General features: G+C 34.9%; 1 protein-coding gene across 1 annotated transcript in view; it reads left to right on the forward strand.

Moving 5' to 3' along the window:
* The window catches only part of ITGBL1 (integrin subunit beta like 1), a 211,302-nt gene that overhangs the window by 72,432 nt on the left and 126,407 nt on the right, over window positions 1–12,463 (forward strand). The window contains exon 3 of the mRNA XM_030313629.1: window positions 12,131–12,277. Coding sequence (XP_030169489.1) covers window positions 12,131–12,277 — 147 coding nt within the window. The remainder of the gene's footprint in view (window positions 1–12,130; window positions 12,278–12,463) is intronic.

Consider the following 12,463-nt stretch of genomic DNA (forward strand, 5'->3'; position numbering starts at 1 on the left):
GTGGTTAAAAATTTCAAATATTTCACCTGTTTTAGTCACGTTATTGGGATTGACAACCACTGGAAACAAACCCAAAGTCCAAAAGCATATGAAAGCATAATTTAAAAAATAATCATGTAATGAAGTATATTAAATGAAAAGAGTGAAACACAGTCACATATGACGAGATGGATGACTCTTACAAACATAATATTGAGTAAAAAGTATGTTATAAAATTAAATATACCATTAAGTGACAAAATTGATACAGTATTCTTTTATAAATACAGAAAATATTTGAAGTTAAACCATTGTTTATGCATGTATACAGATGCAATAAAATTACAAAGAAAAGCAAAGAAATCATAAACAAAATTCAAAGTAGTTGGTGCAATTGTAGTAGGGCATAAGAGGTTCAGTACTCACTATCATCTTATTCTTCTTTATCTGGGTGGTGGGTACAAAACTTTTATTTCATTGATATATGTTAAACCCTATGTAAGTCTTATACCCTTTTTTGTTTATGAGATTGCTTAACAAAACAATTCACATAGCAAAAAATGAAACCAACAGAAACAAGCTGAGAACATTTTAACTGCCCAAAGTTAAAGTAAGAAATACAACAAAAGAATAAAATAAAAAAAGCAAAAGAAAAAGGTAATGAAATAGAAAACAAAAATAGAATAAGGGTGCCTGGGTAGCTCAGTTGGTTAAGCATCCAACTCTTGATACCTGGTCAGGTCACTATCCCGCAGGTTCATGGGTTTGAGCCCTGCATTAGGCTCTACACTGACAGTATGGGGCCTGCTTGGGATTCTCTCTCTCCCTGTCTCTCTGCCCCTCCCCTCTTGCATGCATGCCCATGTGTGCTCTCTCTCTCTCTCCCTCTCAAAATAAATAAATAAACTTAAGAAATTAAAAAAAATAGTAGAATAAAGAAAGCCCAATATTAAGTTTTTGAAACTAGACAATCCTTTTTTTTAAAGTTTATTTATTTATTTTGAGAGACAGATCATGAATAGGGTAGGGGCAGAGAGAGAGGGAGAGAGAATTTCAAGCAGGCTCTGTGCTGTCAGTGCAGAGCCTGATGCAGGGCCTGAACTCAGGAACCATGTGATCATGACCTGAGCTGGTATCAAGAGTTGGATACTTAACAGACTGAGCCATCCAGGTGCCCCGAAAACTAGACAGTCTTACTTATTGCACACCTGATCAGGGGAAAAAAAAAAGCCAAACTAGTAATGAAACAAACAAAATGAAAAACAACAAAGAAACAAAACACAAAAAAGAAAAATATGTTATGGATGAAAATGCATACGTTAAGTATAGAATTAACATAGTTTTAAAAACATAGTGAACAATGTTTCTCCAGCAAGATTGCAAATATAGATGAATCTATCAATTTCTAGAAATAAAGTTTATCAATCTGATTAAAAAAAAATAGGAAATTGCTCTCTATCAGGAATGAGAGGAGGATGTTCACAACATAACTCTAATCAGTATTTTACTTAAGGTGCCAGCAAGTGATATAAAAAAAAATAGTATTAAAATTTGAAACAGGGGCACCTGGGCGGCTCAGTCAATTAAATGGTCTACACTTGATTTCAACTCAGGTCATTATCTCATGGTTGTGAGATTGAGCCCTGCTTTAGACTCTGTACTAGTGTGGAGCCTGCTTGGGATTCTCTCTCTCCCTGTCTGCCCCTCACCCGCTTGTGCTCCCTCTCTCAAAATAAATAAATAAACTTAAAAAATTTTTGAAAGAAAAATAATTCAGAAATATTATAGTCAGTTCTCTATAATTTTAAAAATAAAAATCAATCTAAAGCAAATAAAACACAAAGCAAGACCTTACTGACTATAAGTGTTAAAAATCTCTCTAGAAATTTTTCAAAAAAAGGAAAATAAACCCAAACTTTAGACTACCAAGACTAATAATCAAAATACTCAATATTAGAATTTTGCATATATGTAACCTATCTATGTATCTTTTATGTACTAATTCAGTGATTTATTTACTTTTCTCAGAATTTGTTGCTAATTTTTCCTTTTTCCTTATGTATTTTGTGAGCATCTATCTTGCATATTTTTGTATTTATCATGATGGCTAATGGCTTTGCCTTTTTACCAGCTATTAATTAGCTCACTTGTTTGTGTGACTATTTTCTAATTTATTAATTCTGCTTTCATCTTTAATGGTCCCTTCCTTATTCTTTCCTAAGGATTGTTATTTTATGACTTACTTTTTAAAGTAAAAGCTTGATTTGTTTGTGTTCTTTGTTGCTTAGTATTAAAGATATTCAAGGAGTTAAGTTTTCCCCTTAACATTTCTTTACATATATACAAAAGGATCTGATAATGTAAAAGAAAATAATATCTGTCCATATAAATTTTAAAGCCTAGATGAACAAAATAACTAAATACATGAAAAATAGTTATTTTTATTTAATTTAATTCAAATCTTATATATCTAAAACAAAACAAGACAAAATAACCATCTGAAAAAAATAATTCTTGTAAGTAATGAGTAATAAGTAATCAATTACCTGAAATTGACATTCCTTTTTTATATTATATATTAGTGTATATCTGTGAATTTATCCTAAGTTGACCTTAAGTGTAATTAGCTCCTCTCTCCAAAAAAATAATTTTGTTTATAAAAAAAATAATTTATAAACCAACAAAAACGTTGAACTTCATCCACACTTAACACATACCAACAAAAATGTCCATGATAATTTTTAATGCTCAGATTGATACAGGTTATTTGATAATATTCTGTGTTATGTGTTGGCAAGTGTATCCTCACACATTGTTAGTGATAATGTATTTAATATAGTTTTGAAACAAATCTTTCTATATATATTAAAATTTTAATGGTATGCAATACTATTTCATCTATAAACTCCACCTATAATGATTTATCCTATGATATATTCATACTTCTGCACAAAGATACATGCATAAGGAAAAATGCTTATGATGACTTTGTTTATAGTGCCAAATGATCAAAACTAGCTGAATGCACACCAATAAAGGATAGCTAAATTGTTGTGGCTACATACAATCGAACATTATGCAAAGAGTAAAGAGTTAGAAAGAGTAAAGTAGATTTATATGGGCTAAGATACTAATATCAATAGCTGTTGGGAGATAATTCTCCATGGATCTCTTCTATTTCTGTACTTTTTAGCAACAGAGGCACGGATTATTTTTATTATAAAGTGTCTTTTCATGGATATTTGTACAGAGAGCAGGCTTGGAAGATAGACTTAGTGTCTCCCTCTGGAGCAAAGAAAACTTTGTAGCTTAGTATAATAAAATAATGTCTCCTTCTGGGGCAAGTTCAGGTGCACTTATGGCCCATTATAAAAGAGTCATGGTCCCTGTCTCTTCCATTGTTCGCCTCCTGTAACAGAACCCACTGAATGTGCAAGCATCATATGACCCTCACTGTGTTGTCCTGTGGGAACTGGCATTTGATAAGTGACTCAAACTGATATTTAAGTTACTGCTATTGATGTGTGTAATAAAGTCCTTTGACTCTGACCCAAGAGTCTCATGTCTTCTGCCAGAAACTGTGAAACTCTAGCAGGTTAATTTGTTAGTTTCAAATAGGGTAAAATTGAATCTAGCCCCACTTCAAATTTCTTGACAGAAATTCTCCAAGATGTGTTTTAGACTTAAAAAGAATTAAGACTTAGAACAATGTAAATGTTTTATTGCTAATTTTAAGAAAACTGATAAGTGTGTATATGTGGCAGATTTAACTTTACATTATTTATCTTGCACCTTGGGTATATGGATATGCAAAAGAAATATTGCTTGTAATTCCTTTTTAATTTTCTCTGTTATTCCTTATGAGCCTTCCTCCTATTTTCCAACTGCTCCCTGAATGACAGGGGAAAAAAAATAAAACATAGTTCAAGCTTGCTTAAAACCTAGTATGATTCAGAAATGTAAAGACTATCAGGTTTAATGAAGTCTCTTCAGAATAAATGTGCCAGAGTTTTTTATTCCTCTTATTTACCTTATCTTTTCTCAGATGCATTGGGGAATATAGATTTTACTGATGCTATATCTTTAGGCATGATGGAGGGGGACAAGGAGGCAGAGAAGGACATGGCAAAGAATACATCAAAGAATAGAGAAGGAACAGATAAGATAAAGACTTAAATGTCAATTGATTTAAGGAATAAAAAGCTTAGTAGTCATCTTAGACAAATGTCAGTGTGATGGTGGGATTGAAATCTGATTATGGAGAAAAAGTGAGACTGGGAGAGAAAACTACCTTTTTGGAGATTGGAATCAGAAAGGAAAAATGAACAGGAATAGAGATTAAAATTAGAGACACACGTTTAATAGAGGCAGTCTTGATTACATTTTGTAAAGAAAGAACAGGACACACTTGCTCAGTTTTATGGTATAAAGGGAAGGCGCTAATTAATGAAGCTGAGGCTGAAATAAAGGAGAGAGAGGGACTATGCCTCCAAAGAACCAGAAGGCAAAGCAGTCAAGGCTTCTTGAAAGGAATGGACAGACCTTAATGTGGCCTCCGGGGCTGGAGAGAAGGAGACAAGCGGAGGAGGCAGGTGGGAGGAGGGAGGACAGGAAGTCTGGGGATTTCACTCTTGCTCCTGAGTCTCAGGGTACATGAGCTGAATGGGAGACTTGAATGCTCATTAAAAATTTGGAGGAATCATTTACAGACACGAACCAAAGATTTCCTCTTCTGTAAGTGAGGTTGGTAATACTTGTTTTCTACTTTTTCATGCCATTTTGATAATCAAATAAAATAATATAAAAGTAAAGTGATATGTCATTCAGGAGTTTAATATATATTTGTTATTTTATGTGTCATAGTATACCTTGGTAAAGCTATTTTCCAAAGTAAATAAATATCTGTTTGCCAGTCCCAAAAGGAAGACGAGACACATTATCTAGAATGATTAAAAAGGAGACACTTTGTAAATTTAATGATAGGTGAAGCTTATCTGTCATACATTATGATAGCTGTAGACTTTCAGAATGGGGAATGACATAGCTCATGAGTCAAGAACAGGGAGGGCATTCTGGACTGGAGTGGGTCAGTTTTGAACTGATCATATTTTCACATGAAGATATTCCCTTTGTTTGGAGCCATGGCCACCACTGTTGTCACACTGTTTTTCTACTTCTCCAGATGGTTTGGCTTTAAAGGTTTCAAAATAAACTGAGTGAACTGGCCGTTATAGCTACCTTGCCTTTCATTTTGATCACCTAAATGCATACCTCAGTACAATCTTCCTTTCCTCCTCCAGGATACATGATTTCTAGAAGAGTTCTACTTGTCAGATGAGCTGTGTCTAGTTTTTACTCCTAAGGAAATGAGGTCGGGGTATCCCAACAGAGCAACAAAGTATTATATCCTAAAAAATAAAAAAAAAATTTCTTACCCAATAGCTTTATTCACAATTTAATTTTTTTTGTCTACCGACCTAGATTTTTAAAAAAAATTTTAAAGGAAATGTAAAATGACAACTCATTTTTAAGTATTCATACCTTGTCCATCAATTGCTTTTTAAATTTTATAAAATACTTCTTGAGTTACTGAAGACTTTTAAAAATGAATAGTAATGAGCTCAATTTAGTCTCCATGCCAACTACTGATAAATATTTTTCTGGTGACTGATCTTTATATTGTAGAAAATGCATGATTTAATGTCCTTTACCTGCTTGAAGAGAAAGTTTTCATTTTTTTCCCCAATCAAGTCAACTAAATTGTCAACAACTTTTATTAACTACCTACTTTATAACAGCTTAGAGCAGAGGTATTGTACCCTAGGGAGTTACTGAGTTAATAGAAAAGGAAATCATTGCAATTAGCAGATTTATAATAAAGTTAACTGAACATACAATGTTTGTTAATTTTTGAACTGAGAAGGAAATAAAAAAATAAATTGTTGCCATCTGCTCCTTTTTAGTTGTATGAGGAAAAAATAACATTCCAGAGAATTGCTTGATCATAACATTTGAGGATTATGAGGTGATCATAGATAATCTGTGATTTTAGCCCTGGCACTGACTTATTTAAGGAGCAATAAAAGAGTTCTTTATTAAAAAATAGATTTTATAAAAAGTAGACTTTACAAACACTCTTTATAAAAGTTCAGACTTTTTATAAAAAGTCTACTTCTTGGGCATAGCTTGGAACCTTTATATGGGGGACAATTTGCACAGCCCACAGGAATTTAGTAATGCAGTTGGGCCAGAAGGAGAGGTGTGGTATTCTTTTCACGTGAAGGAAGTGGTTTTATTTTCTAGGAAACATGATTTGGGGAATGGAGGAATTTTAAGTAGAATGAACAGAGATATACACCATAAAGAATCATTTGGCCTGTTTCTCGTGATTGCCTAGGGAGTGTGTTTCATTAGAGGGGGGATTTCTACTAAATTGTTTTCCTATCTCCTTTGGACACAAGTTAATGGAGAGCAATATATACTGTTGTTCAGAGATTTTTGCCTGGGAGGTTCAGAGATGGCCTTGGCCTCAGCCATTATTTATGGAGTCATCTCTGAAGCATATGGATTAAAATTACTTTTCCAAGCCACAAACTCAGATGTGTAAAATGATAAGCCTTTATTTTTCTGTAATTCTTTGAAATCATTCCTTGAGCTCTCCTATATTACTCTGTTAGGACTGCTATAACCAAGTACCAAAACCAGATGGTTTAAATTACAGACATTTTTGTCCCTCATTTCTGGGGGCTAAAAGTCTCAGATCAAGGTATCAGCAGGGTTATGTTATAAAGGAAATTTTGTTTTATGTCTCTCTCCTGGGCTTCTGGTGGTTTGCGGTGAGCACTGAGGTCTAGAGAAGTTAGGTGACTAGGGCCTGAATTCTTTTATCTACTAACTTTAGCATTATCTAATTTTAAAGAGTAAAGTCTGATAACCTTACTGTTAGGAGTTCTTTCACCAAGGATTATCAATAATCCAGTTCGGGGCCTGTGAGTTCCAAAAGGAAACGGCAATAAATAGACCAGTGCTGTCAAGCCACCAATCCATGGCTTTTACGGACACCACCTTTGCTAGAACAAAAAGGGTCCTTTCAAGTCTGTTGCGGTGAAACTAAACAGATAATGTTGGCTGTAATGGAAAAAACACAGCTTTGTTTTTTGTAAACTATGTGACCTTCAGCAAGCTAATTATACTTTAGTCCTCTTCTTTGTAAAACTGGGAAACAAAATATCACTGGCTTCTTATGAAAATAAAGCAGACTAGCCTGTATAAAGTATTTATGGTACCTGGAAGCTAATAATTACTGTTGTTCTTTTCCTCTCTTCTAATTTCCTGATCAGGGTCACGTGTCTGATTAATGTCAAGGCAGGACTAGAGCTCAGACCTTTTATTTTCTAGGGCAAAGCTCTCTGTTACACAGAATTTTTCCATTGTTCTCTGGAATGGAAAGCAGAAGTATCTAAGAAGTCATGTTTTGTTGGCCTGAGAAGCAAGTCAGGGACTGGTGCCCCTGTCCTGAAAAGGGTCAAGATTCTATCGCAAACCATGAAATAATTATAATATTCGATAAGGGATCCTTTCACAATCTTTTGTTAAATTCTAGATGTGGCATAGTAAGTTCTTTTGTTTCTTATACCTAGAGAAGGCTGGGGAACGTATAGCGGCTCCGAAAGAATAGAAGAAAATTTGAGCCTATTAAGTGAGCTTGTTTGAATATTCTGGAAAGTAGGACACAGTGCAGGTCATGGGAATTTGCCAATTTGACCAACACAAATAGATTTGCAGGGCCAACTGAGTGCCTAAATTAAGATAATCTCTTTTGAGGTTACCATGAGGTTCTAGAGAGGTTCTAGCTTATTTGACCCCCAGAGAGAGTCAGTTTTTAACATCTAAATGTTAAAATCTAAATTATAAAGTTTTTGTTAGTAGTATTCATGAGATAATAATTAATAATCAGGATTTTCCCAGTTTTGTTGCAATGTAATTGATAGGTGACACTGTGCAAGTTTCAGGTGCATGATGACATGACTTACGCGGGTTGGGAAATGATGACCACAGCAAGTGTAATTAACATCCATCGTCTCATACAGGTACACAGACAATGCTTCCTTGTATCCTAGTCCTCGTGTTGTACATTGTATACCGAGTACTCCTTCTAACTAAATTTGTACCTTTTGACCACCTTCCTCCAACTTTCCTCCCTGACCCCCTGCCTCTGGAAACCACAAACCAGATCTCTTTTTTCCATGTGCTTGGGTTTTCTTGCTTGTTGGTTGGTTGGTTGGGTTTTTGTTTTTTGTTTTTTGCTTTTTTTAGATTTCTCCATATAAGTGAGATCATACAGTGATTGTCTTTCTCTTTTGGATTTAACATAATGCCCTCAAGAACCATGCTTGTTGTCCTAAACAATAGGATGTCCTTCTTTCCCATGACTGAGTAACATTTCATGTATGTATTTTTATCCATTCATCTTATACCTATACCTACCTATATGTACATCTATGTATGTATGTATCATCTATCTATCTATCTATCTATCTATCTATCATCTATCTATCTATCTATCTATCTATCTATTTTTCCCCTTTTGAGACTTGAAACCACAGATATATGGCTAATCTGATAGGCACATTAGTTTCAGCAGTTTATTTTTACCCAAAATATCAGTAGACTTGGAAGAGAGTTCATTGCTATCTTCTTTGTCTCTATTATTATTTTTTAATTTGGAAAAGGTAGGTACAATTCTTTTTCATTGGTATATACAAATGGCTAATAGATTTTTTTTAAGTTCTTCAATCCTGGCAAAGTCTTTATTTCCATTTGCAGTTTGTTTTAATTTAAAAATCAAAAGCAACCACTTCTGCATTGCTCATTAATGTAACAAATTCGTCACCACTGCCCCTGGCATAAGTTAGGCTTCCCAAGGTAAAAGTGATCCAGAAGTAATGGTGGAGCTGCTGATGCGTGTTAGAGAATCACAAAAGCAACTTTATTCTGTCTTTGCTGGGGTGGTTTCCTTTATCAGTGGAGATCGAGGCAAGGCTTAGCTCACCTCAGGGAAGCACTGGAGAAAGCAGGCCAGGCCTCCACATTCTTACCTGAATACGATGCTAAACTACTGGATTTTACCCTCCACTATGGCTTGTCTGTTCTTTCCAGCAACTGGCTACTCGACTGCCAACCTGGAAACAGCAAGAATGGCCTTTTACTTTTTCTTCCTTGTTACTTTGGCAGGAGCTGTTTTGGCATTTCTGTGACATACTTGTTTTGTGTGTGTGTTTTCTCCTGACTCCTTGGGAACTTATTTGAAGGGCAACAGACATATTGCCAAGCATCTTGGATTGTTCATTTTAAGACCACATTTTCTAAGGGTTCTCTGGAGAAGAAACAGACCTCGAGAGGCCTACACAGCCAGAACGGTGAATGCTCTGGTGGTTAGGATTTCAGATGGCTGGCAAAGACCACTCTACAACCTTGGACAATAGGAGCCCTCTTCTGGGCCTTAAGATACAGGGGTTTTTCTTTGGTTCTCCTGGGCCATCATTCCCAGCGGATAAATTATCTTGAAAAATGGAATGTTTTTGAAGCCATATTGTTGATGCTGTAATGGAGATGACCTATAATATAAGTACAATAAGATAGCAACCCTATTCCCTGGGGTCTGCTCAAGAAATTATTAACCAGAGAGAAAGAGTAAAAATGGTCTGAAGATTATTTTCTGTCTTAAAGAAATTATATATTTACCTCCAAATTAGGTCATGCAGGGTATTACTTGATAATTCTCGACAGTGAAAAAAATTGATTTCTACTCACTTTCCTAAAAGGGAAAAAGTGAATCAAGGACACCTTTACTGGGTATAAAGTTTAGAAACAATATAAAGGCATATGACCCTGTCCTACATTGACTATCTTCTTAATCTCTGATCAGATGCTAAATGAAAAGTTGAAAGCACATTATCTAATAGAGTGTTGCTCTAAGTGTGGTCTAGGAAATTTATGTGCTTTATGAGAAAAAGAGGCATCTTAGTAAAAAAATATTATGTATTCTGAGTGAAAGTTAAATAGCTTTTTTATGACAGGACATTAAGAAGCTTCAGTGTGCTGATTTATATCATGACACACTAAATATATAGTGGGACTCTTTCCCATGTTTATTTTATCACAGAATCTTTTATGGAAGAAATTTCTGAACCTGGGCCTCCATGAGCTAACTTTGGGGTGTAAGCACCCTAGAATATTGCTCCCCCTAATGCTTCTTTGGGTCAGTTTGAGATGGAGGGTCCTTTCCTATCATCTGTACATTTTCCTTAGTTTCCCTATATTTTTACAATCTCCCACCTTTAAAAAATCTGTAACCTTTGGCCTACCCACCACCACCCATCTCTGTTATATATACCGTTGGTTAGGATCCGAAATGTCCCATCCCAAAGAAACATTGAGTATTCTTTTATTCCAGATTCAGCAAATCATTGCTACTGCATTTCATTATCTTCTAAATCATTTCCATTTTCTTTGCTGTTTAGATAAAGCCGTTTTATTGAGATGAACCATAAGAAATAGCTGGTATTAAACTAATAATAGTGGTGATCTCATGTGGTTCAACCTAATACACTAATATTATAAAAGAGTAATTACAGTTACCGAGATACTTCTTTGCAAAAAGAGACTTAGCCACTTCAAGAATTTGGCTTAATACTTTTATAAATAGACTGGATGGTTGGCAGGAGAGATCACTTATGCTTGTAAATGATACCAAGTTGGCCGAGATTGACAATATCGTGTAGGGCCAGACAGGAATGCAAAATGATACAATCAATTTGACAGTAATGTGCACTGGATAAAATGAATTACAATTAGGGTGCATGCAAGGTTTTGTTTGCAAAATAGAATAATTAATTTGAAAAATGCAACAGGAATAGAAACATTTACATGGACTGGGCAACATTCAGAGGAGTTTTAAAGTCACAACCAATCATAGAGTCAGGCTCTGCTGAACATGCCCAAATGGGACACCTCCGAGTCATTCATTCTGACTGGCCATCTGGACCTCATCATGTGGATTTTGGCTGCCACACTGAATGACTGCTGGCACTAGATCAATGATTCCATTCCACTCTGGTCTATGAATTTCAGGCATTGGGACATAGCATTATTATTTTGAGTAATGTAAGAATATTCTCCCTGCAGCCCATTCAAACTCTGCTCACCTTTCAAGGCTCATTTAAAGGTCAAAGAAGTTCACAGAATCTCTCTCCTGTTATTTCTATAGGAGACTATATTGCTCAACTTAACACAAGGTCTGACGAATATTTCTGGCTGAAGATAACCCCATCTTTTTTTTTTTTAAGTTACTTTTTAAGTTACTTGAGGACAAGAGCCACGTATTGTACATGTATTACACTTGGATCTGACTAGTGTGTAGTCAATATAAACATTGGTAGGATTCATTAACCAAGACTTAATAAAGTTAATTATCATAAGAATAAAAATAGCACAATGTTGACTCAAGAACATGAAAAGTTGAGAAACTTCTGTGGTGGTAGATGACTATGGCTCTTAACCCTTTTGATTCTTGAACCATATTTTCTTATTAAGAAACAAAGTATGTGCTTCTTTTCCATGTCAGTCTTATCCCAAGGTGGTATTTAATATGTCCATTAAACTTTATTACATGCTAAATGCCAATAAATCAAAGGCCAGTGTTTAGTTTAGTGGAGTTTCATGTAAGACTTGTTACTCAGAGTGGTGGCTTTAAGTGTTATAAAATGCAGTTAAATGGAAATAATTTTTATTGGGCTTTTTTTGTCTTAAATGTGGAGGTACTAGATGTATCTTTGTTTTTTAGTGTTAAATTTTCTGACAGAAATTATACACTAGAAGTGTATAATTAAACTTCTAGTTTATGATCTAGTGTCTCTACAAATTAATTAATGGTTTAAGAGTGATTTATCAACTTTGGTTATTGAAATAAAATCCTCATATTCCATTATACTGTATGCATTAGCATTACCCCTCGGCCTCCATAATGTACATGTTTTTTAATTCATTGTAACTCAGTCCTGAACCAACCTCACCCTTAAGACTTTCAGTTACAATAATGGGTTTCTCTGAAAAACAATTTGAGTCTGACTGGATGTTGTTAAATCCTCAGGCCATGGTAAGTGTGACTGTGGCAAGTGCAAATGTGACGAAGGATGGTTTGGGGATGCCTGCCAATACCCAGCTCACTGTGACCTGACAAAGAAAAAGAGTAACCAAATGTGCAAGAATTCTCAAGATGTCATCTGCTCCAATGCAGGTAAGAAATCTATGAAAGTCCTTAAATAATCAAATTTGGGTTTTAATGGAAACATGTAGGCGTCAAGAAATGTGGAACCTCTGAGAGAGAATGCTTTTGAGTATATATTTTTGAAATGAAATTCAGATAAATCAATAGGGAAAAAATGTCATCTTGCTGAGACTGGCAAGTTTGATGCTCTCCAGC

Source organism: Lynx canadensis, chromosome A1 (assembly GCF_007474595.2).
Source record: "Lynx canadensis isolate LIC74 chromosome A1, mLynCan4.pri.v2, whole genome shotgun sequence".
NCBI lineage: Eukaryota > Metazoa > Chordata > Mammalia > Carnivora > Felidae > Lynx > Lynx canadensis.